Source organism: Trichechus manatus, unplaced genomic scaffold (assembly GCF_000243295.1).
Source record: "Trichechus manatus latirostris isolate Lorelei unplaced genomic scaffold, TriManLat1.0 scaffold00049, whole genome shotgun sequence".
Taxonomy (NCBI): Eukaryota; Metazoa; Chordata; class Mammalia; order Sirenia; family Trichechidae; genus Trichechus; species Trichechus manatus.
Genome location: NW_004443985.1, coordinates 13,993,440 through 14,019,116, shown reverse-complemented (window position 1 = coordinate 14,019,116; position 25,677 = coordinate 13,993,440). Strand labels below are relative to the sequence as shown.

At 41.0% G+C, this 25,677-nt stretch overlaps 1 protein-coding gene across 4 annotated transcripts in view; it reads left to right on the top strand.

The window, feature by feature from the left end:
• RARB (retinoic acid receptor beta) overlaps positions 1-25,677 on the top strand; it is a 479,431-nt gene that overhangs the window by 304,300 nt on the left and 149,454 nt on the right. For all 4 annotated transcript variants that reach the window (XM_012555827.1, XM_012555826.1, XM_004377377.2 and 1 more), the window contains exon 2: positions 14,557-14,705. Coding sequence is in view for 3 of the 4 variants with exons in the window: in XM_012555826.1 (XP_012411280.1) it covers positions 14,557-14,705 (149 nt within the window). In the remaining variant the exon portion in view is untranslated. The remainder of the gene's footprint in view (positions 1-14,556; positions 14,706-25,677) is intronic.

Below are 25,677 nucleotides of genomic sequence, written 5' to 3'. Positions count from 1 at the left end.
CACACACACAAAAAAAAAAACAAAACCCAGATTTACTGTGTGACAGAGACTGGAAGAACTCCTGAGACTATGGACACTGGACACCCTTTTAACTCAGAACTGAAGCCACTCCTGAAGTTCACCCTTCAACCAAAGATTAGACAGGTCTATAAAACAAACAATAATGCACGTAAGGAATGTGCTTCTTAATTCAGTCACATATACAAGACCAAAAGGGTAACCCCTGCCTAAACGCAATGAAGAGAAGGCAGGAAGGGACAGGAAAAATGGACAGATGGAAATGGGGAATTGGGGTGTGGAAGGGGAGTGTGTTGACACATTGCAGGGATTGCGATCAATGTCATAAAACAATTTGTGTATAAATTATCGAATGAGAAACTAATTTGCTCTGTAAAGTTTCACCTAAAACACAATAAAATAAAGAAAACTAACAAACAGAAGAAGAAATTGAGGCTCAGAGAGATTAAGAAACTTGCCCAAAGTTACACAGCTAGTAAGTAGCAGAGTTAAGATTTGAGCCAAGATAGTCTGGTTCCAGAGTTCATGTACTCAACCAACTTGTCTGTAAAGTTGGGCAAGTTCCCTGAGAAAGGACTATTGAAAAAAGATCTGAACCTTAGGAACTGCCCACAGTTGGGAGGTTGGTGTAATGTCTTTGAATTATTTTTTTCAAATTTTCCTTAGCAATTATTTTTTAAGGACTAAAATTAAGCACTTTGAAACCTCTATCTTTCTCATATCAAGAAATAGTGCAAAATCACTGGTATGGAAGACAAAAACAATCAGCTAACAGTATCACAGCATTTCTATAATCCAAATAATTCCATATAGAATCTTAAGAATCTTTTCAGATGAAATTGATACGCTTTTGAACTGACGTTTTATGCTCAGCCTCAGCAAAAATGAAGTCCTCATATTCATCAGCTAGAAGGTGGAATGAGGATGTCCATTGCCTTTCTGCTTCTAGTCACTTCCCACCCATCAAGATGCACTTCGGAGGTGTAATTCAGCTCCCTCTTTGGGGTGGTCCAGTTCTGTAGTCAATAACGGAAGACCTATGACACAACTTCTAAATTCTAGATATTGGTTTCATTCTTGTGCCAAAGTGACATTGGTTAAGGGAACGTTTGTGGCCTACTGGCAAGAAACAGAGAGCTCCTCACCCCTCCAGGAGAGCTCTGAGCTGGCCATTGTGAGGGCCGCACTGGCCTGAGTTATTGCTTCTGACAGTGTTGAGTCATACGCCCTTGGGCCACGGCCAAGGGCCTTTGGAACCTGGGTCTTACTTAGCTGCTGCCATTCTCCCGGTAGGGGGTTGGTTTCTCAGCAGGGAAGATGTGGGAGGGGTTAGTGGGTGTGTCTGTGTGTGCCTTCTGATTCCTGTGTTTACTTTTGGGGGACTTTCCTACTTTATTGCTCTGACTGGAAAGATAAAAAGGGCGTGATTTCTGATTCCTTTGCTGCTTTCTTTTTAATTTTCCAGCTTCATCTTTGGTCTTTGTGCTAGGATAACTGCGTATATCTGTCTGTCTGTCTGACTTAGACATAGTCTCTATATTCTAGAACTTGCTGCTGGGGATAGCCGCTAGACAAAGAAGTTCTGGGCCTGCATAGGAGAGGATGTCCTTCTCTTCCCTCAACACCTGGGTGGGACCTATTCTCTTTGAACCCAAGACCATTTGTGTTCAAATCCCTGATCATCCCTTACCAACTGCATGGCCTTGGGCAAATTACCCAAGGGCCCTTCCCTCTATTTACTTGACTGTAAAATAGTAATATTAAAACTAATGATCTCATTGCGTCACTGTGGGGATTAAATGAGTTAATATATATAAAATGCTTAGAACTGAATGAAGGGCAGTCCAAAGTATATGCTTAATAAATGTTAGCTATTACTGTTGCTGTAATGCTGTTATGTGACTGAATGTTAGAGATGTTTCTGATACCTTCCACTGTCTTCGTTTCTTAGTGCTGCTGTAACAGAAATACCACTAGTGGGTGGCTTTAATGAACAGAAATTTATTTTCTCATGGCTGAGGAGGCTAGAAGTCTGAATTCAGGGCATCAGCTCTAGGGGAAGGCACTCTCTGTCTGCTCTGGGGGAAAATCCTTGTCTCAGCTTCTCTAAGTGTTCTTTGGAGTTCTCTATATGGCATTATCTTTCCCCTTATTTGTGCTTGTTTTTCTCTGTTCCTTATCCCTTTTTATATTTTGAAAGTGATTGGATTAAGACAGCCTACACTGATAAGGCCTCATTAACATAACAAAGAACACTATTTCTAAATGGGATTGCATTTACAGGTATCACCTGTTGCCATCAAGTGGCCTCATAACAACCAGACAGTGGCTGGTGGATTCAAACTGCCGACCTTTTGGGTAGCAGCCAAGTGCTTAACCACTGTGCCACCCAGGGCTCCATCCACAGGTATAGGAGTTAGGATTTACAATACATATTTTTTGGGGACACAGTTCAATCCATAACATCTATGGTAACAATATTAGTCACATTATAATGATACTGACTTACCTACATTTCCCAAGATACTCTAATAATAAAGTATTACTGTGAGTTTTATATGTATTTATAGAGTTTTATAGTTTACAAAGCATAAAAACCCTGCGATGTAGCAAACATGCTTGTTATTGTCATTTTTCAGATTAGGAAATTGAGGGTCAGGAAGGTTAAGTGACTGCTAGTTACAGGCAGGGAGCCCTAGTGGCATAGTGGTTAAGCACTTGGCTGCTGACTGAAAGGTTAGCAGTTCAAACTCACCAGCCGCTCCGCGGGAGAAAGATGTGGCAGTCTGCTTCCTTGAAGATTTATAGCCTTGGAAACCCTATGGGGCAGTTCTACTCTGTTCTGCAAGGTTGACTAGACGGCAATGGGTAGGTGGAGTACGAGGCCAAATTAGGAACTGAGTTTGTGCTTTCTAGCCTCTAGGACTATACAGTTCCCATTTCTCCAGAGCTGCAGGAAATTATTTTCTTTGCTATCCCTGTTCCTTTGTCCCAGAGTTCCCCCACAAACAGCATCCTTACTCTAATTTCTCAACCTCATCACCGTTTACAATTTGGGCCTGGTAATTCTTTGCTGCCGGGAGGGCAGGTTGTCCTGTGCATCGGGAGATGTTTAGCAGCATCCGTGACCTCCATCCACTAGATGTCACTAGCACTAACCCACTGTGACAACCAAAAATGTCTCCAGACACTACCAAATGTCCCTTTGGGGGCAAAGTTGGCGCTGCTTAAGAATCACTGCCCTAGATTAAGAGAAGAGGAAGTAAAATGTGGTAGGGGGAGGAAGCTATCGTTTACTGAGCACTTACTATGTGCCATGCTGGTTGCAAACACTGTCTCCCTTTTGCTGACAGAAATCTTAGGGTTATCCCCATTTTCGGGAAGGAGATACTAAGGCTCAGAAAAGTAAAGAAAACTCTGTTGCTGCGTGCCATTGAGTCATTTCCTACTCACAGCGACCATATGGGACAGAGTAGAACTGCTCTATAGGGCTTCCAAGGCTGTAAATCTTTACAGGAGCAGACTGCCAGTCTTTCTTCTGCTGACGGGCTGCCGACCTTTCAGTTATCAGACAAATGTTTAACCTCTGAGCCATCAGGGCTCCTTAAAGAAAACTCTATGGCTATTCAATTAGTAAGTGGCAGAAACCAAACCAAAACCAAATCCGTTGCCATTGAATCGATTTCAACTCATAGCAACCTTGTAGAAGAGCGTAGAACTGCCTCATAGGGTTTCCAAGGCTGTAATCTTTACGGAAGCAAACTGCCACATCTTTTCTACTGTGGAGCAGCTGGTGGTTTTGAACTACCAACCTTTCGGTTAGCAGCCGAGTGCTTAACCACTGTACCACCAGGGCTCCTGCAGTAAGTGGCAGAAGGATTCAAATCCAGGTCGATCTGGCAGCACACTGCATGTACTTCCCATCACCTCCTACACACAGCTTTATGCTGGCTCATGGTGTTTTATTTCTTTTTAGTAACCAAGAAAACCCACATAGTGTGGATTAAATTAGTTTCAAAGTCATTTTGAGGTAGCTAATACCAACACCCATGGAAGCAGCAGTCAAGAAATCAAAAGACGCCTTGCACTGGGCAAATCAGCTGCAAAAGACCTCTTTAAAGTGTTGAAAAGCAAAAATGTCACCTTGAAGACTAAGGTGCGTCTGACCCAAGCCATGGTGTTTTCAGTTGCCTCATATGCATGTGAAAGCTGGATGATGAGTAAGGAAGACTGAGGAAGGATTGACACCTTTGAATTGTGGTGTTAGAGAAGAATATTGAATATACCATTGACTGCCAAAAGAACGAACAGATCTGTCTTGGAAGAAGTACAACCAGAATGCTCCGTAGAAGCAAGCATGGCAAGACTACGTCTCACATATTTGGACATGTTATCAGGAGAGATCACTCCCCGGAGAAGGACATCATGCTTGGTAAAGCAGACGGCCAGTGAAAAAGAGGAAGACCCTCAATGAGATGGATTGACACAGTGGCTGCAACAATGGGCTCTAGCATAACAAGGCAGTATTTCTTTCTGTTGTACATAGGATCGCTATGAGTCAGAACCGACTCAATGGCACCTAACAAACAAAAAACAAAATATGAGTCTGGTGGCACAGTGGTTAAGAGCTCGGCTGCTAACCAAAAGGTCAGCACTTTGAATCCACCAGCTGTTCCTTGGAAATCCTATGGGGCAGTTCTAATCTGTTTTACAGGGTCTCTACAAGTTGGAATCAACAGATTTGGTTTGATTTTTGGTTAATATGAGTCTGTAACTATAAAACAAAACATAACAAAACCCACCTTCTTTGCAGCAAACTTTGTAACCAAGTAAGGAGAACATTATTTTGGTGAGAAAGACAAGGAGCCCTGGTGGCACAGTGGTTAAGTTCTTGGCTGCTAACCAAAAGGTTGGTGGTTTGAATCCACCAGCTGCTCCAAGGGAGAAAGATTCGACAGAAGAGGGGTTTGACTGACTTCTGGTATAATCCATATTTGGTGAACTTCATCGTATCTCAGAAGAGTGGCAAGGATCCTCTTTGTGAAAAAGCATAATTTCATTGTATTCTTCCTTAACTCTTCCAAAAAGTTTCTCTCATTACTTTTCTGTAAGGCTGCTACCAACATGATTTTCAAATATATTTACAATATACAAGTAAAAAATTATACATCTGAGCTGATATACATTTGAATGCTTCTGTTTTAATCTACTTGGCATGCAGGAAATTTAAACAGATAAGAGCATGCCATTTATTTCTGCAGTAATGCCTTTTTTAAAGATTGTGGGATTACTGGTTGGAACCGAAATACAGAACTGAATCGTTTAGTGTTGAGATAAACTCTTCAGGGGGACCTTAAGATTGCAATGCAATTAGCTTCATCTGCACATGATTCCCGAGACCCCTTCCAGCATTTGTTCACTTAATGCAGTTCCTTTTCTGATGCCTCCCAGTTCAGATCATTAATAAGTAGTTAGATGTGTTGGCCTGTTAAGTGATTTTAAGGAAGAATTTATAGTGCTAAGCTATCTTAGTATGTCCTATAAAATCGTGATATAAGGCATCATCTGTTAAAAACGTCACACAAAACACCTATGAGATAATTTTTGAATGTGTTCCTTGAAGCAAGAAAGCATATTATAAAAATGAAATGTAGGTGTTGAACATGTCATGGTCCCTTATGAAAATATGACAGAACTTCCCACGGTTAAAAGTCTGTCCCAGGAATAATTTCTACTGCTGTTCCAGAGCCCAGGCTGGTGTAGCTAAAATACAGAGTGATTAGTGGATCCCGAGTCTCACTCTCTTTCTTTTTAAGGCCCAACCTATCTTGTCAGATTTAACCATATCTTGAATAAAACCAAATGTTTGGAAAATCATAACCATGGATTAAAAGAAAGGCAGTTGCACGCAGTTTGGCGGTTCTCAAACTTGAGCGAGTAGGCCTTACGAGACCATACCCAGTGAAATAGAAGATGAGAAGTTAGTGAAATTATGGTGATTTTATTGAAGCCCTTTAAAGTCCCTTTTGTAAAGGCGGACAGGTGGTGGTTTTTAATTTTCTAATTCCTAGGTAGAGTTCCTGCTCCCTCACCTCATGGTTTTGGGGAGGAGTACATGAATTAATACACAGAGTTAAGAGCTTTGTCGCTAACCGAAAGGTCAGCAGTTCAAATCCACCAGCCGCTCCTTGGAAACCCTATGGGGCAGTTCTACTCCATCCCATAGGGTTGCTATGAGTCGGAATGCACTCGGCAGCAATGGATTTTTTGGTTTTAAGCACTTAGCACAGCACCTGATGCATAGTTAAAGCCAGTTACCATTGATTGGACTTACGGCGACTCCATGTGAGTCTGAGTGCAACTGTGCTCCATAGGGTTTTCACTGGCAGATTTTTCAAAAGTAGATCGTCAGGGCTTTCTTCTGAGGTGCCTCTGGGTGGACTTGAACCTCCAACCTTTCCGTTAGCAGCCAAGTGGTTTAACTGTTTGCACCACCGAGGGACTCCAGTGCATAGTAAGTGCTCAGTAAAAAAACCGTAGCCGTCGAGTTGATTCCAACTCCTAGAGCTTAGTAAGTAGTAGATATTGTTAGTTCAGGCTCTCAAGGTGCAGCTTTGAGCCCACTGCCAACCAAAATCTACTGTCAAAATTCCGTGGGAGAGGAAGATTTCCAGTTTATGGTGAGCATAGACACACATGGCCTGAAGATCTTACTGCACTAAGTACTCAACAAAGTGGAGTATTTAGTAAGTACCCGTGCAAAGGGGAAGCTGATGCTAATTCTCCACCACACTGAGAAGCATTTAGATCAGTGGTACTCAAACTTGAGCATCCATCTCCTGGAAGACTCATTGAAACACACATTGCTGGGCCCCACTTCTAGCGTTTCTGATTCAGCAGGTCTAGGGTGGGGCCTGGGATTCTGCATTTCTGACTTCCCCAGTGATGCGGGCACTGCCGGTCCGGGACCCACACTTTGAGAAGCAAGGCTTTATTTAAGGACTCGAAAATCAAAGTCGTCTCCCAGCCCCTCCTCTTGTCCCTTGCCTGTGTTCTGCACCTGTTGCATGTGTGCTCAGAATAGCAGGGATTCTCATAACCCAGCTCCAGCCCTCGGCCAGAATGGCGGGTGACCCGGGCAAACACACACTCCTTCAGGGTCACGGGCAGGTTACTGAGTCAAGACTGCCAAAGGCCCACGATGATGTTTTCCTTCTCTCCCCCGCCCGCCCCCTCCCTCCCTCGCCTGCTCCAAACCCGGGACTAATCTCGGATCTGCTTAATAATAACAAAGCCAGCACTGGAGTAAGGCAAGACAATTTCAAAGCAGAGTTTTTCTTGTTTGGCAATTACCTAATTTCAGAATGCGCTTCACAGATTTGCAAAACCCACGTATGTGGAAACAAACCGCTTTTCCTGAAAGATGATTACAAGCAAACCCCCGCACGTTGAGGCGACACAAAAATTAAATGAGCGACAGTATGGAGTGTTTTTTTTTCTTTTCCTCCACGCAAACGTTTGGAGGCATGTAAATTACGTTTTAATAAAATGTCTTCAGGAGCGCTCATACGCATGCGCACATGCAAGCAGCGGAGACTGGTTCTAATTACTTGTACTTTAGTTGAACTTTGTCGTTTCCTTTGACAGTCCCCCTAATGTATGTGAGCTGTGGGGTTTGCAATCCTGCAGTGAGTCCACAGAAAAAGGGGGGGAAAATCCAGACCGGCTCTCTTTGGTGCCAACAAAAATGAAGCGCAACTGAATGTTCATAACAAACGCAACACTTTGCTCTTCCCCCTTAATTAGCTGAAATTACTCCCTCCCACAGGGGCCCAGGAGCGCTGGGCTCAAAATTCCCCTGAGGCCATGCAGGAAATGCCTTTTGCTTTACAATTCCTTTTTTCTTTTAAGGCTCAGCAACCCAGAGAATGCATTAAAATACTGTCTTAATCATAGAAGGTTCTAGTAAAAAGACAGAGCTTTCATAATGCGTGTTGCCTCCTCGCCTCTAATCAGACCCAACATAAAATCCTGAAATCTGTCAACATGTTTTAGCCAGCAGTAAACTAGCTCTCATAAAGAAAAAAAAAATTTATATACATATATGTACACATATACATATATACTGGGCTCTCTCTTAAAAATGTTATCTGCTACTTAATCTAACCTTTAGAAAAATGCAAAGCACGTTCGGAATTGTGAAGGGAGCTATTGTTGGAGAGTTTGTGTGTTTAAATGACACTCAGGTGTGTTGTAACAACAAGGACATTTATACTGTGTTTTCTCAGGTGAACCCAGTTCTTCAGTGTCAAGTCCTCTTCACGGCAACATTAATTTGTGTGTGTGTGCTTTTATGGGGGGAAAAATCCACCCCCAGAGTTGTGGCAGTACTTAAGAAAGCTTTGAGGGTGGGAACGCTGGTAGTCTGTCTTTGTACAACCAGGTGGAGATTTGGTTTAGGGCGGGTTTTGTTTTGTCGGCAAAAAACCGCTGAGTTCTGATTCACATAAATGAGACCTCCTAGACTGGTGCTGGTTCACGAATTGCCTGCTGCCAGTCTATAATGAGATAAATGCAGAAATTGAGAGCAAGTGTTTAGGACTTTCGTAGTGATTTGACAGAGTAATTTTATGTCTGTGAAATCTTTTTTTTTAGTTGGGAGCTTGGTTTTTGGACGTCTTTGTTTCTTAATTTCTTTTTTCTAGAGATTCATTTTTGTTGAATTTTATCAATCCACAAAGGATTAGAAAGAAAGCAAATAAGAAAGAAGGAAAGAAATGGAAGGGTCCTTCCCCATAAATAGTCTGAAAATCACTCGTTTAAAACGAATCCCCCTCGCCACCACTCTCACCCTCAGGGATTCTGCTGTTCTTGGGGACCACACTTTGAATTAACCAAAACCTAATCTATTGCTGTCAAATCGATTCTGACTCATAGCGACCCCATCGGACAGAGCAGAACTTCCCCATAGGGTTTCCAAGGAGCAGCTGGTGGATTCGAACTGCCAGCCTTCTGGTTAGCAGCTGAGGTCTTAACCATGGTGCTACCAGGGCTCCACACTTGGAATAGCACTGATTTAAAAGCAAGAGTCACTTGACTAATTTTCCTGCAAGGAAGGTAATTCTTGCTTTGTTGCCCTCAGTGACAGTCATCTGTACATTGTGGGGGTGGCGAGGTTTTAAAATATGGGCTAGAAGCTTCCATGAGTGCACTCTTGGTTCCTCTCTTGTTTTTCTTAAGGTTCACGTCCCCTCTTGCATGTGGCCAGTCCTGGAGAAGCCTCTCAGCATCTCTGCTGCTGACTGTGCTCTGGGCTGGGACCCACAGAGCTGAGCATCCATCTCTACCGAAACAGAAGTTTCTCAGACTTGGCGGTTCCCTGACGAAGCAAGGCAGCCCATCTGCTTAGCAGTTTGGATGCCACATTGGAGGCTGCTGCTTGTTGGGGAATGCAGTAACCAAAAAGAACTGAATAAGTCAATAAGTAAGCAAGGAAATAAAAGCAGGAGGCAAAAAGCAGATCCGAATTATTCCTCAAAGACTGCTTCCCCAAACTGAAATCGAATCAGGATGGCTGGAGTGCTGTTGTTTTATTGAATGACACAGCCTCTTTTCCCCCTTGGGAGGGCTAAAAACTGCTTTTTTGACCTGCCTGAGATCGCTGAATGAGCTAGTACCCAACACGTTGTCTGCTGAGCCGGCAGAGTTTTCATGCAAAAATTTTATCGTTGCATAGGCTGATTGTGCTTGCCTGGAATAAGGGGCAAAATATTTGAGGCCTCTCAAGAGCATTTGATGAATCTAACTCTAATTAAAAGGGACTAATAGATTATTGATTTAAGCAGGATGACAGTGAACAGATCAATGGCTGAGTATTGTGTATCTACCTTAAACGCCAAAAATGACCCGTGACAGGGAGCCCTGGGCTGCACGCTTCCCTTGTTTCCCCTCGTCTTTATTAAGGGGGGAGGGCAAAAGAGAAGAGGAACCCTAATAAACTTTGCCAAAGGGGATAAGTATATTTTGCTACATTACCAAAAAGACGGGAGATTGCAGTAAAGTCTGAGTCTGCTTTTATATTGATGCCACATCCTGGTTGTAATTGTAGAACTTGTCTTAGCATGTCTGCTGGAGGCCAACTTTGGTGATCTGACTACACCTCTGAGATTTTCTTTTCTCTTTGCTTCCTTGCATTGTTCTCAGTGATATCGGCCACACAGAGGAAATAAAAAAACAGAGGATATCAATATTGGGAGTGATATTTGAATGTGTATCATCAAATATTTAACACTTTACCACTGGTAGAACGTTTATCTGAAGATGATTATTTTTTTGTCCTACCTAAGGCTTTTCTGTTTCTGTTTGTGTGTGATTCGCTTATGGCATTTGCAGGAGCTGAATTCTAAACCACAATGGAAGGACCCAATTCTTCCTTCAACGTACAGCCTAATCACCTCCTCAGGGAAGTCTCCCTTGATTTCTCTGGGCTGAATAAGAGCTGTAGCTCTCTGTGTCATTTTGAGTCAGTGGTTCCCAAACTGCTACAATCTGGATTTATCTGGCAATATTTTAAAAATACACTGACACCTGGCTCTCATCCCAAGACTTTCTGATATAATGGGCCTGGGGTACAACCAGGGCATCAGGATGTTGTAAAGCTCCCCAGGTGATTCTAATGTGCAGCCAAGTTTGGGAATCACTGTATTAGATTGTATTTATTGGTTGACTTTCTCGTAGGGACTAAGGGAGTATACCGCGCACCATCCATAGCACGATGCCTACATGTTATATAACACTCAGTGAAATAAACAGTTGAACATGTGAAGAGTCTGTGACGCCTTTATACTAATATGGGCAAGTTCATAACCTTAATAACAGTCCAGGGCCCTGACTATTGATTGTTTGCATTTAGAACATTTTCATTCATGGGAACTGTTCAGGAAAAGCCTTCTGGATCCACTCATTTGTTACAAATGGCTCTCATCCATAGAAAAAATCTTTTACCAATCTTTGTAAAGGACGTGGGATTTTTGAGATTCTACTAAGCCTCTTTTTTTGTGCGTATTTTAGCCCAAGTTTCTTTGGTATTAAATTGCCCACAATTCTGTTTCTTCCCTTTGGGAGGATGAAATACTGGACTCCCTTTGCTACATGTATTCGAAGTGGCATGTTTATGGAAATTACCACCCACTTTTGAAATTCAGGGCATAGCTCTGACAACTGAATCCAGCTCTAACAGAATGCTAATTACATCTTTCCTAGACAAGCCAGATTAACTGTTGTACACGAGCAGGTAGAACGCTGAAACACACATACACACACACACACACATGCACACAACCATGTACTGCTTTTGTAGAGAACACAGTGCAGTGATGATAGTGGTGATGATATGACTCTGGCAGGTTGCTGAAACAACGCGGCTTAGAAGTAGAGGCACACAAAACCAATCCAAAAGATCTGGGGCCATAGAGGGAAGGGCTCACCTATGTTATATTGTTGTCATTGTTACTTGCCATTGAGTCGATTCTGACTTGCGGTGACACCATGTGTTCAGAGTAGAACTGCTCCATCGGGTTTTTAAGACTGTGATATTTCTTAAGCGGATCGACAGATCTGACTTCCGAGGCGCTTTTGGGTGGGTTTGAACTGCCAGCCTTTCAGTTGGTAGTCCAGCGCTTAATCATTTGCACCACCCAGGGGCTCCATATTAAGAATGTAAATTAGCACAGCCTTTCCAGAAGTCAGTTTATCAACATGAGTTAAAAACTAACAAAGTATTTTAAATAACCATATGCTTTGAACTCATAATTCCATTTCTGAGAATGTATCCTAAGGAAATAATCAGAGATGTGCTGAGATTAGCTACAAAGATGTTCATCATAATGGAATGTTTTGCAGGAAAAAAATATTTATTGACAAGGAAATGAATCTACAATATAATTTTGCATTAGTAAACAAACAAGCCCGAAACATTTATATGCCTAGGAAAGAAAGTGGAAGGATATATCCCAAGATGATAAGTCTGGTCTTCTCTTAATGAAAGGGTTGTGGGTGATTCTGTATGTGTACTTTCTTGGATTTTAACAAAGACCAATATATTGTTGTGTAATTTTAACAAGTAGCATTTTCTTGCTGATGTCATTATTACTCCTTTGTTTTAAAGTGAAGCTGATTAGTTCAGTGTGGGAAATATTTTGGCATTTAGTGCTTGATAGCTGATAAACTTTAGTGACATCCGAGATGCTAGCCATGCTATAGAACCCTTGCCACCACCGTGCCAAGCTATCCTTAGGAAGGGCTTCATATTTCCACAAGAAATAGTGCACTCGAGATTGGGGTCTTTATCCAGGCACCTTGGTTCCAACCAGTGAAAACTGTAATAGATTTATCTAGTAGAACCTGTATTCTAGTGAATTCATTTCAAAATTCTTTCGAATTATGAAAATACTATAATTACAGCTGATTCTATTCCAAAGAGGTAACTAATTACTTTAAGGAAGCGAATGAATATAAGAAAGCTATTTGATTTCTAATTTTATCACTTAATGACTTAGAGGAGCACTTAGTGCTTGAAGTAAGGAAGAAAAAATGAAAAAAGGTAACGTTCATGCATTAACTCAACAAATATTTATAGATTACCTACTATGTGCCAGAACCTCTTCTAGGTCTGGAACACAATTGTAAACAATGCAGGGAAGTCCCCTGACCTAGTGAAACCCATATTATAGTGAGAGGAAAGAGAGGTAGAGTATACAATTGTACACAAACTTTCTAAATATAAATACTAGTTAGTGTTTTGTAGAAAATAAAACAAAATAATGGAATAGAGTGACCAAAAGTGGAGGGACATTAAGAGATGTCCTCTCTGAGGAGCTAACATTTGCCGTGAGGTCTAAGCAATGAAAAAGAACCAGATATGTGAAGGTCTGAGTAAAGCGTTTTCCAGGAAGGGGAAACGGTTAGTGTGATAGCCGTTAAGTCGGGTTAAGAGTTTGTCCTATTCAAGGGACAGAATAAAAGTCAGGTGTTTAGAACTCAGTAATTGAGGGGAATCAGTGAATTCAATGCTGTTGGAACGGGAGGCAAGGGTTATATCATAAAGAACCTTGTAGACTGTAGTTAAGGAATTTGACTTTGATCTAATTGGCAACTATGAGAGGGCTCAACTTTAACTTTTTGGACGTTTAGTTACCTTGGTTGCTTGTTTGAAGAATAGACCCTAGGGTGGGGAGAATGGGCTACAGGGAGACAGTGAAAAGCCTATTGTAAGAGATGATGTGAGAGAGAGGATAGTAAAGCAGACTGGGATACTAACAAGATTGTGAGACAGAGATGGATTCACAATGTTTAGGGAGTACAGTTGACCTGACTTGCTATAAGTTTGGCTATGGGATATTCCAGTCAACAGAACATCTAATCTGGAAGGTGATAAGCAGTGGTACAACTACAAGTTTTATATTCTGGGAAATACGCCATACACTGCCAAGTGATTTGGAGACTGGAAGATTCTGGAATGTTATTTGAACATTTCCAATCACCCCTTACCCATTGCCATTATATTTTATGAGCATTCTTTGTCTTTGTTAGGCAAAGTAGGATCAGTTCTTGCTTTGACTTTGAATATAAACCTGGACAGCAGGAGTGGGAGAATACTCAGGTCTTACTTTCTGTGAATTCCCATTTTCCATGTAATCTTGGTGGTTAGAAATGAGATGGGTGATCGAGATATTTAAATCTAGAATAGAGAGCATCGTGATTTAGAAATGAGCCTTGCCACTCTGTGACTTCATTAGGTCTAATCCAGTGCTTCTAAAATGTTGTCACCTGGGGATTTTGGCAAAATGCAGATTCTGATTCCATAGCTCTGACCTGGGGCCTGATATTACATTATGTAATATATTATGAGGTAATGGTGATGTTGGTAATCCGAGGACCAGTCTTTGAGTAGCAACGATCTCACTAATGCTGTTATTCATGAAAATCACTAATGACTGCATGTTAAAGACACTTGCCATATACTTGTTGATGGCTGGTGTGGGCATTATTTTCATTTTTCTTAGAGAAATTTACTTTTGGCTAGGTGACAATAGGGTGAAACAAGTCATTTCAGAGACTGTAAGGAGTCAGAAGTTCAGGGAAACAGAAAGAGCAGGAGGATCCTGGGGTTGGCTGTGTGAAAATCTTAATTTTTGTCCCGGCTCTACACTGCCCTGTGTGACCTTGGACAAGTCACTATGCTCTTCTGAGTTTCTTTTCCTCTTGAGGTAAAATGGTAATAAAAAATCAGTGACCCCACGGTGCTATGGTGAATGTTACATGAGACAGACATATGAGATTGCTTTGTAAACTCTGGATACCGCATAACTCTCAACATTATGACTGCTGTGATTACAATGACAACTGTTGTTATGGGCCTGTCCCCACTAGCAGTATTGCTGAACTTGGGGCAGAGCCATATGAATTCACACTTATGAAAAAGAAATGAACTGAAATGTCTTTTCTCTTTTTTCTCCCCCCCCCCCATCTCCTATGTAGCCATTGAAACACAAAGCACCAGCTCTGAGGAACTTCTCCCAAGCCCTCCGTCTCCACTTCCTCCCCCTCGAGTTTACAAGCCCTGCTTCGTCTGCCAGGACAAATCATCAGGGTATCACTATGGGGTCAGCGCCTGTGAGGGGTGTAAAGTGAGTACCCACGCCTCTGCCGAGCTCGCATTTGTAGTATGCTCTGTGGAGGTGGCCTACCCAGCTCCAGAGAAGGGCTGCTTTGATGTCTGCAACTTCGCCTCACATCTGTGTGGTGGGCTGGGTTGTATTTGATGCTTTTCATTTCTTCCTTCTTTCTCATCAGTTTACTATTCAGAAACTTCCAGAAAAGACTGATAAGGGCCAACTCTTCTAGGACCTGTTTGAAGCCCCCTCGTAACAGTTCTTTTTAGATAGCAAGAACATTTTGAAGGAGGTCTGAAAAGCATCATCCTGTTTTTCTTTAGAACCAACTGTCTGGTATCTTTATAGTTTTATTTTATTTTTGAATATGACTGACAGCCCACTGAATCAGCTTGTGGAGATTCCAAGGTTGAAATTGGGATTTATCTCCTGGCTGTTTCCTCAGTCCTGTGGCCTTTGAATTACAGTTTGATTTTCAGCCTGTAGGGACTTGCTACTGTGTATGTGTCATAAATTCAGGAGGGCTGGATTTAAAATTCCAGCCTTCAGAGTACCGGAGGCTGAACATGTGTCAAGAAGTATCTGGCTGCTTTGAATCAAGTTAGACAATTGTTATCTAGTCCAACCAGCTTAATTGAGTGAAAGGGCTTTTTAGCTTTTCAAAGAGAGAAAAGAAACAAGGAATGACTTAATAGGCAAATTCACCTCATCCATAGAAAATTTCTCAGAGGGACTATGGCTGTCTGGAGCCACTCCACCCGTAGATATACAACTTCTTTTAAGTTTTCTCTGGGTGGTTGTTCAAATCTGCTGTTTATACATCTAAATTGCAGGATACATTCGTAATGGTGAACATGTTAGAATAATATTACAAGACCTCCCATGAGGTGCTCCCTTAGCATTTTGTATTTGGCTTAAAAGAATTAGCTATCATGATTACTGTATGTAAGGGTTAGCCACTGTTGTGTAACAAGGCATCCTCAGACTTAATGGCTTAGTAACAACAACCTTTTATTTAGCTTACGATTGTTCGGGTTAGCAGTTTAGGCCAGGCTTATGTGGTGGCTCATCTGGTCTTAGCTATGCTACACCTTATTATCTGTGGTTGACTGCAAGTTAGCTAGTTGACTCTGCTTCTGGGAGTTGCTGGCTATTGGCTGGGGAGCCTTAGCTCTCCTCCATGTGGTCTGTCATCTCCATTGGGCAGGCTCCGGCTTACTCTCAGATGCAGAGTTCCAGAAGATAGAATGGAAGCACACGAGGTCTCCTGAGATCTAGGCTCAGAAGTGGTGCTCTATCATGTCTGCCACATTTTGTTGGCCAAAGCAAGTCACAAGTCCAGTCCAGACTCAAGAGATGGGAACATAAACTCAGCTTCTGAATGGGAGAAGCTGCAAAGGCACATTACAAGGGGCATGGATACAGGGAGAGGAAACTTGGGGTCATTTTTGCATTCAGTCTACCACACTGTGTCTAATTGCTTATGAACTCAAAGTGGGACCCTAGGTCTATTGCCCAGCACCCTCACACCTAGTCTGGCATATAGTGGGTGCCTAAAGTTGTAGGTTGAACAAGTGCATAAATGTCACTCCCTCAAAGTGATTACGTGACTTTTGCCTTCTTTTCAAATCATTTGCATTAAGTGTGTGTATTATTTTACAGGGTAAGGCTAGCTTTGGGAAATTCATGAAAGACTTAGTAACATTTATCTGCCTCTGGGATTGCATTGGTTGTTTTAAAGGCTCTACAGAATGCCCTTTCCTTCAGTAGCTTCAGACATGGCGGCCAGGAAGAGTTACCAGGGCAACCAATTGGCAGCAGGATAAAAAGTGAAATGCTTGTGCATCTAACTCTTGCTTGATTATGGGTAACCCTAACTGACCTTGCTTAAATTCATCCTGGGATCTGGGAAGACTTCAGCGGAATACCAGTTCCCCTCGTCCATTTGTTGTGCAATATGTAAATAAACCATTTTCTAATGCTCATTTAGTAGTCAAACAAAAAGGTACTCCTTTATTTTAGAAAACGTTTAAGTATTCTCATGTCCAGAAGTCATAAAGAGATATGTTCTAGCTCAGCTTACCTACTCCTATGATGTCCTGGGGAAAGATACAATCCAACGTGTCTCCTCTTGCGACAGACCCCGGGACATACATTTTAAGCTGTTTCACAATCTGTACGGTACAAACTGTTTTAATCAGCTCTTAGCTAATTCCTTGACCTCTTGTTTGAATTTGGGATCCTGACTTCTTTTAGGAAAAACCCCAACAAAAACAAAACCCATACCAACACAAAGAACTTTGATAAACTTAGTGAAGCGGTCCAGAGTCATTTTATGGTATATTTTTAAAAGAGCTATAAACCCAGTAAGGTCAGATGAGTTTGCCAGCCAGTTGTCTACTATGATATTTTTTGTATCACGGGTGGGCCTCTGAACATGTATACTGCTATTTACCGGGTTGCTGTGAAAGGCTGGCCCTCGTTTTGGCTTGCTGGGAAAATATAGTGACAGAATTCACAGAATTGGAAAACATGAGAAGAGAAAAGCATCCTGTAACCATCAAAGAAAAATACAGCTTTTTAAAAAATCAAATGTAACTTTTGTTGTCACTTTTTAAAATGTACCAGTACAATACAGAATTTATAGTATAAAAATTAGAAAATTAAAGCAATCATACTTCTATCCTGGGAAAGAACCCTTGTTAAACCTTAATTTTTCTACGACTGGATGCCTGTTGTTATTTTTGTTTTGAATTTTATGAAAATGGGATTGTATTTTGTACAGTGGTTTTGGCCTGCTTTTTTTTACTGCGTTTTAGGTGAAAGTTTATAGCGCAAATTAGTTTCTCATTCAAAAATTTATACACAGATTTTTTTGTGACATTGGTTGCAATCGCAGCAATGTGTCAGCACTCTCCCCCTTTCCCTTTACACCCTAGGCTTCCCGTGTCCACGCATCCCTGTCTTCCTGTCCCTTCCTGCCTTCTTGTCTTTGCTTTTGGGCAGGTGTTGCCCATTTGGTCTCCTATACTTGATTGAACTAAGAAGCACATTCCTCACGTGTGTTACTGTTTGTATTATAGGCCTGACTAATCTTTGGCTGAAAGGTGGACTTCGGAGTGGCTTCAGTTCTGCGTTAGCAGGGTGTTCGGGGGCCATTGTTTCGGGGTTTCCTCCACTCTCTTGTCAGACCAGTAAGTCTGGTCTTCCTTAGTGAATTTGAATTCTGTTCTACATTTTTCTCCCACTCTGTCTGTAACCCTCTATTGTAATCCCTGTCAGAGAGGTAGGTGTTGGTAGCCAGGCACCATCTATTTCTTCTGGGCTCAGGCTGGTGGAGGCTGGGGTTTATGTGATCCACTAGTCCTTTGGACCGATACTTTCCTTGCGTCTTTGGTTTCTTTCATTCTCTTTTGCTCTGAATGTGATGGGACCAAAAAATGTATTTTAGATGGCTGCTTGCAAGCATGTAAGAGCCCAGACGCTACTCACTAAAGTAGGATGTAGAACATTTTCTTTATGAGCTATGTTATGCCGATTGACCTAGATGTCCCCCTAGACCATGGTCCCCAGCCCTCAGCTCAAGAAACTCGGTCCCTCAAGATGTTTGGATGCGACTAGGAAGCTTCTATGGTTTTGCCTTGGTCAAGTTGTTCTGACTTTCCCTTTATTGTGTGTTGTTTTTCCTTTCACCAAAGTTATCACTTATGTACTGTTTACTTAGTGATTTCTCCTCCCTTTAGCTCCCCTCCCCCCATAACCGTCAGAGAGAGTTTTTTTTTCTGTGTTGTAAACCTTTTCTTGGGTTATTGTAATAGTGGTCTCATACAATATTTGTCGTTTTGTGATTGACTTATTTCACTCAGCTTAATGCCCTCCAGATTCATCCTTGTCATGAGATGCTTCGAAGATTCATCATTGTTCTTTATCGTTGTGTAATATTCCATTGTGTGTATATACCATAATTTACTTATCCATCTGTTGATGGGCATTTAGGTTGTTTCCATCTTTTTGCTATTGTGAGTAATGCTGCAATGAACATGGTGTGCATATGTCTATTCGTGTGATGGCTCTTATTTCTCTAGGATATATTTCTAGGAGTGGCATTACTGGATTGTATGGTATTTCTGTTTCTAGCTTTTTAAGGAAGTGCCATATCATTTTCCATATTGACCTACCTTTTAAATTCAATACTCTGTCATGACCAAAATTTTAAGAACTACATAGTTTTTATGGTTACAATCAACTTGATGACAATGGGTTTGATTTTTGGTTTATTAACATAGTGGTTTATGGTTATAGCATCATTTATTTAAGTAATCCCCTTTTGTTGGCCAATTAGGATATGTCCAATTTTTCTCTATTATAATATTTTGATGAATAACCTTCAGGTACAACTCTGATGATTTCCTTTGGGATAAAATGGTAGAAGTGGAATTTCTGGATCAATGACTTTGTACATTTCTAAGACTTTTGATACAGATAGTCAAAAATCTGCTCTAGAATAGGTGTATTAATGTATGCTCTGGGAGCCTGTAAAAATTTAATCTTACTGACAACTGTTAGGAATTTCTCCCCTGTGATAATAAGGTAATGTATCAAGAAGCATCTTCTCTTCTGGAATTCTGCCTGTATTTAATGTGGTTGTGTACCATGGGCCGCATACATGATACCTTTTGGGGCTACGGCAGATGTACCATGGGCCCCTGGTTGACCTATAAGGGGTGGCCCATCCTTTGGCTGGAGATCAAAGGTCACTTCTCTGGGTTAGGAGCCTCAGCAGGATATATCTTCAAGAAGAAATATCAACGGTGACTTTGCCTATCATGACCAGGATGACCATTTTTTTTGTACTATTACTTGGGGAAGAGAATCTTAAAGATGGTGGCGCAGTGGTTAAGAGCTATGGTGAGGTACGACTACTAACCAAAGGATCAGCAGTTCAAATCCGCCAGCTGTCCTTTGGAAACCCTACTATGGAGCAGTTCTACTCTGTCCTATAGGGTCACTATGAGTCGGAATCAACTCAACGGCAACGGGTTTTTTTCAGGTTCCTTGGGTGGCACAAACAGTTTGAGCTCATCTACTAACCAAAAGGTTGGCAGTTTGAATCCACCCAGCAGTGTAGAAGAAAGGCCTTGTGATCTACTTCCACAGCTATTGAAAATCCTATGGAGCATAGTTCTACTCAGAAACACATGGGGTCACCATGAGTCGGAATCGACTCAAAGGCAACAGGTTTGGTATTTTTGGCCAGCACACTGAAGAAGCTCCCTGGGATGAGGCCTGCGAAGCCATTCTGGTACACCTTCCCTACAAGGACACAGAGGAAATGCCTGCTAAAGGTCACTTTGGTAGCCTTCTATTTTAAGCAGCCTTTAAGAGTTTAAACTCCACTAGCCCCCACAATCCCTCAGGGCTAATTTTGTCCATTTTCTCATGTGCCTTTGTTTTCTTTGCCTCTGAAAAGAGGGAGGCCCTCATTTCCAGGATAGTTTCCGGCTGCTGGGATTTTTTTTCTAGCAGACAGCAAGGAGAACGTTCAATCTTCAAAAAGTTTTGCTATCAGGAGGATGTACATCTGCACTTAATTTTAGAACTTCTGTTAAATATTACCAATCAGTAGCATCATGATAAATGGAGAAAAGGTTGAAGGTGTCAAGAATTTCATTTTACTTGGATCCACAATCGACGCCCATGGAAGCAGCAGTCAGGAAATCAAGCAATGACGTATTGCTTGGGCAAATCTGCTGCAAAAGCTTTCTTTGAAGTGTTAAAAAACAAAGATGTTAATTTAAGGACTAAAGTGTGGCTGACCCAGACCATGGTGTTTCACCTCATATGCATGTGAAAGCTGGATAATGATTAAGGAAGACCGAAGAAGAATTGACACCTTTGAATTATGGTGTTGGTGAAGAATATTGAATATATCATGGACTGCCAAAAGAACGAACAAATCTGTCTTGGAAGAAGTACAGCCAGAATGCTCCTTAGAAGCAAGGATGGCAAGACTTCGTCTCACATACTTTGTATATGTTATCAGGAGGAACCAGTCCCTGGAGAAGGACATCATGCTTAGTAAAGTAGAGCATCAGTGAAAAAGAGGAAGACACTCAACGAGATGGATTGACACAGTAGCTGCACCAGTGGGCTCAAGCATAACAACGATTGTGAGGATGACGCAGGACCAGGCAGTGTTTGTTCAGTTGTACAGAGGGCTGCTATGAGTTGGAATCGATTCGACAACACCTAACAGTTAACAACAACAGCAAAATTAAATACCACAAATGTGCCTAGTGATTGTGTTTTACCAAAGCCATTAAAAACTGTTGTTGTTAGGTGCTGAAACGTTGGAACGTCAATCAGTTCTTTTTGGTACAGTGACACTGTGTATTCCTTCCATCTTCTTTTGATGCTTCCTGCTTCGTTCAGTATTTCCCCCGTAGAATTCTTCAGTATTGCAACTCGAGGCTTGAATTTTTTCTTCAGTTCTTTCAGCTTGAGAAATGCCTAGTGTGTTCTGCACTTTTGATTTTCTAACTCCAGGTCTTTGCACATTTCTTTATAAAACTTTACTTTGTCTTCTCAAGCTGTTCTTTGGAATCTTCTGTTCAGCTCTTTTACTTCATCATTTCTTCCTTTCACTTTAGCTACTCTACATTCAAGAGTAAGTTTCAGCATCTCCTCTGACATCCATTTTGGTCTTTTCTTCCTTTCCTGTTGTCTTAATGACCTTTTGTTTTCTTCATGTATGCTGTCCTTGATGTCATTCCACAACTCATCTGGTCTTCGGTCATTAGTGTTCAATGCATCAGATCTGTTCTTGAGATGGTCTCTAAATTCAGGTCATACTTTGGCTATCGTGGACTTGTTTTAATTTTCTTCAGCTTCAGCTTGAACTTGCATATGAGCAACTGATGGTCTGTTCCACAGTCAGCCCCTGGCCTTGTTCTGACTGATGATATTAAGCTTCTCCATTGTCTGTTTCAACAGATGTAGTCAGTTTGATTCCTGTGTATTCCGTTTAGTGAGATCCACATGTATTGTCGCTGTTTATGTTGTTGGAAAAAGATATTTGCAATGAAGAAGTCGTCGGTTCGGTTTTACAAATTCTGTCATGCGATCTCTGGTGTCGTTTCTATCACCAAGGCCATGTTTTCCAACTACTGTAGCTTCCAGCATCATGGCAACACTCAAGCCACCATAGTATGACAAACTGACAGATGAGTGGTGGCATTAAAAACTACATTTTTCTTAAAAATTGATGTGGATAAACATGAACATTATTCTCTGTTTGAAGAAAATTTTTGGCTTTGCCCACCCTGATAGTTGCTTCTGTTTAGGGGTTTACTGCAAGGCTTAGCCCTAAGAACAATATAACACACTAAAGATAAAAACAAAAAAAGGACAATGTATGCATGCTATAGTAGCTAATACTCTGGACTATAGTAGCTAATACTCTGGATTATGAAGCCTGCCATCAAGTTCATTATTATAGTTCTTGAACCACACAGAGTAGGCCCTCTTGTAGGCCAAAGTAGCTGTTCTCCATTGTTCAAATCAGCCAACAATGGAGAATTTATTTATTCCCTCATTCATCAGACATTTTTTTTTTCATATTTACAACAGGTTATTATTATTTTTTATTGTACTTTAGATGAAGTTTTACAGAACACAGTTTCTCGTTAAACAGTTAGTAAACATATTGTTTTATGACAATGATTAACAACTCCACGACATGTCAACACTATCCCTTCTCGACGTTGGGTTCCCTATTACCAGATTTCCTGTCCCCTCCTGCCTTCTAGTCCTTGTCCCGGGGCTGTTGTACCCCATTAGTCATCAGACATTTGTTAAGCTCCTTATATGAGCCAGGCTCTGGAATATAGAAATTTAAAGAAATTTGTGCATATTTTTAATGTGTCCCAATGCCTAGAAGGTACATAGAACAGTTTTCATCATATACCAGTACCAATTACTGTCACATCGATTCTGACTCATGATGACCCCATGTGTGTCATAGTAGAATTGTACTCTGTAGAGTTTACAATGACTTATTTTTCATCAGTAGATTATTGGCCTTTCTTCTGAGGCACCTCTGGGTGGACTCAAACCTCCTAACTTTCGGTTAGCAGCTGAGCGTGTTAACCATTTGTACCACGTATTTGTTGAATGAATGAATGAGCAAGGAAACAAACAGTACAGTGTGCTATGCAGTTATGGGAGTTGGGAGAGCATAGAGGAGGGGCCCAAGCCCTCTGACACATTCAGGGAAGGCTTTATAGAGGAGATCATTTTATAGATGTTGTAAGCATTTTCTGGATAAGGAAGGGTAAAAGAGTGTTGCTTGCAAAGGTTGAAAGTGGACTGGAAGGCAAGCACTTGGAGTAAACTTGCCTATGAAGAACTATGTGGAAAAATGGAAACTTATCTGTTCTGTTAACATTTATTTTGCTTTTCCCTATGCAAGCAAATGGGATCAACAGGCACTAAAGACATTCAAAAGGACTCATTAAATATTGTTTTCTCTTTTCCTCTCAGAAGCCTTCTCTAGAACCCCAAGATTAGGTCCCCTCTCTATTCAACTTTCTGTTGTTTTCCTTTGTAACACTTAGCACAACTGTAATTAACTTATTATTTGTGGGGTCATTTGTTTAATGTCAGTCTCCCTTATCAGAGTATAAACTCCAGGAGATCCAGGGTTGGTCTCTCTTGTCATGCCTTTATCACCCATGCCTAGCAAGGTGCTCCACATGTAGTAGGGACTCAATGCATATTTGGTTTTATCATAAATCATATCTAATTATATAGTAATTATTATAGTAATAAGTTACTATATCTTAAATTAGATCTAATTATATGATAATTCATGTAGTAGTATAATTTTATTTGTTCTATTTAATTGTATAATAAATTGCATCTAATTATATAGGACATGTGATGATACATTCATATAAACTTTTATGAAATTTTGTGAAACAGGACAATGCCTACAGTGGCCAAAGTCCAGCTCATTTTCTGAGGGTTTTCTGCCCTCCACGTTAGACTGACCCCTTCTCTGCAGAAAGATATGTTCCCTTTGGTATTGTCTTTAAGCAAACTCTTAAGGACTAGCAACTAGAGTGATATAAACAAGAATACTGTGGGCTCTTAGTGCTTTAAAGATAATAAGAATCTCACCATGTCAGCTTGACCTCCACAGGTAGAAACACTGAGACAGCTGAAATGATAATCTAGCTTTTCCTAGTATTGGTTGCTACAGAAGGAGAAAACACTTTGGAGAAATCATTTTGGATTGCAAAAGCAGGAAAATCTCTCTCTCTTTTTTCCCCCCTTCTGGTCTGTGAACAAACAAGAAGTGAAAGGTGAATTCTGAATTAAGGTGCAACCCTGTATTTTTATTTTTCTTATGTTGCCCTGGGTAAAAATAGTTTATTTAATTAACTGGTTCATAAATTTTTTGGTGGTTAAAAGTTCATGCTTGTTTAAATACTTCCTTTGCTTGTTTTTGTTTGAAAAGATCTAGAACACTTTAATTTGTTGTTTTTTTTCCATGAAACAAACTATAGGTCTACGATTTTTGGTAAAGGTTTTGGCCTTTGTCATAGAGTAGAGAAGCCATCCCCGATGTTCATGGATAGCCTATTGATTTGGAAATAGCTCTCTTCCAATGACATCTCAAGTGTCTGTTTCATGAAGTTTTAGTCAATTAAAAAAAAAATCAACACTACATTTTCTGATTTAAAGCAAATGGAGGTTGAGGAACAAAATAAATCATTTTTCCAAAATTTAAAAGTGAATGTGACATATGTGTAGTAGAATGATGCCAAACAAAAACAAAAAATGTGTTTTTGCCGGAGGAAAGAACCGTATACTTTTGAGCTTTCCTGAGAGTGACATAAATCATCAATGAATATCATTTCTGTTTAAATAAAATTTATACAATTGTAGGTAATGATTTAGTGTCTTTTCAGACATGACTGTTTCAGCCTTTTTTCTTTCTAAACCTTTTACTAGAGAGGTTAAATAGACAACTTTCAAGTCTCTATTTCCTCTTCTTGGGTAGACTTGTAAGAAGTAGTAAGAAGTGAAATTTCCTGTTTTATCAGTCCCTTTTCCTTTTCCTTGGCTAGAATTTGGGCGTGGCTGTGGGGCCTTGGTCTTTCTACTCTTTCTGGTTGGCTGTGTCTCCACCTGCAGATGTGTACAGAATCACCAAACCAAAAAAAAAAAAAAAAAAAAAACCAAAAAACAAAACCAAACCCGTGGCAGTTGAGTGGATGCCAACTCACAGTGACCCTATAGGACAGAGTAGAACTGCCCTATAGGGTTTCCAAGGAGGGGCTGGTGGAGTCGAACTGCCGACTTTTTGGTTAGTAGTTGAGCTCTTAACCACTGTGCCATCTTAAATTTCCATGGCATCTTACAGTTTCTAAAAAGCCTTTTCACATATGGAATTATGTGAAAATAAACCCCCAAATATATATTGTCTCCTACAAGGGTGCATTTTTCTCTCTCAGGTGACAGTCCAAGGCATGTGTTCCTGGTTGACAACCTTCTCTCTTCCATACAATGGACTAGAAACTCAGGCTTCTTCCAATATCATAACTTGGTATCCTCTAGGTCCTTAGCATCATCTGATTCTGGCCATTGAAAGAGAGTATGTGGGAGGTAGCATACCTGCTTGTTAAAAGCCTGGGCCTGGTGATATATGTATCATTGGCAAGCACTGGTCACATGGCCAAAACAAACTGCAAGGGAGGCTGGGAGATGTACTCTAGCCATGTGCCCTGATAAAACCAAAACCAGTTGCCATTGAGTCATGTCTGACTCATGGCGGCCCCATGTGTGTTAGAGTAGAAATGTGCTCCATCGGGTTTTCAGTGGCTGATTTTTTGGAAGTAAATCGCCAAGCCTTTCTTCTGAGGTATGTTTCTTCTGAGGTACCTCTGGGTGGACTTGAACCTTTCAGTTAGCAACCAAGCAC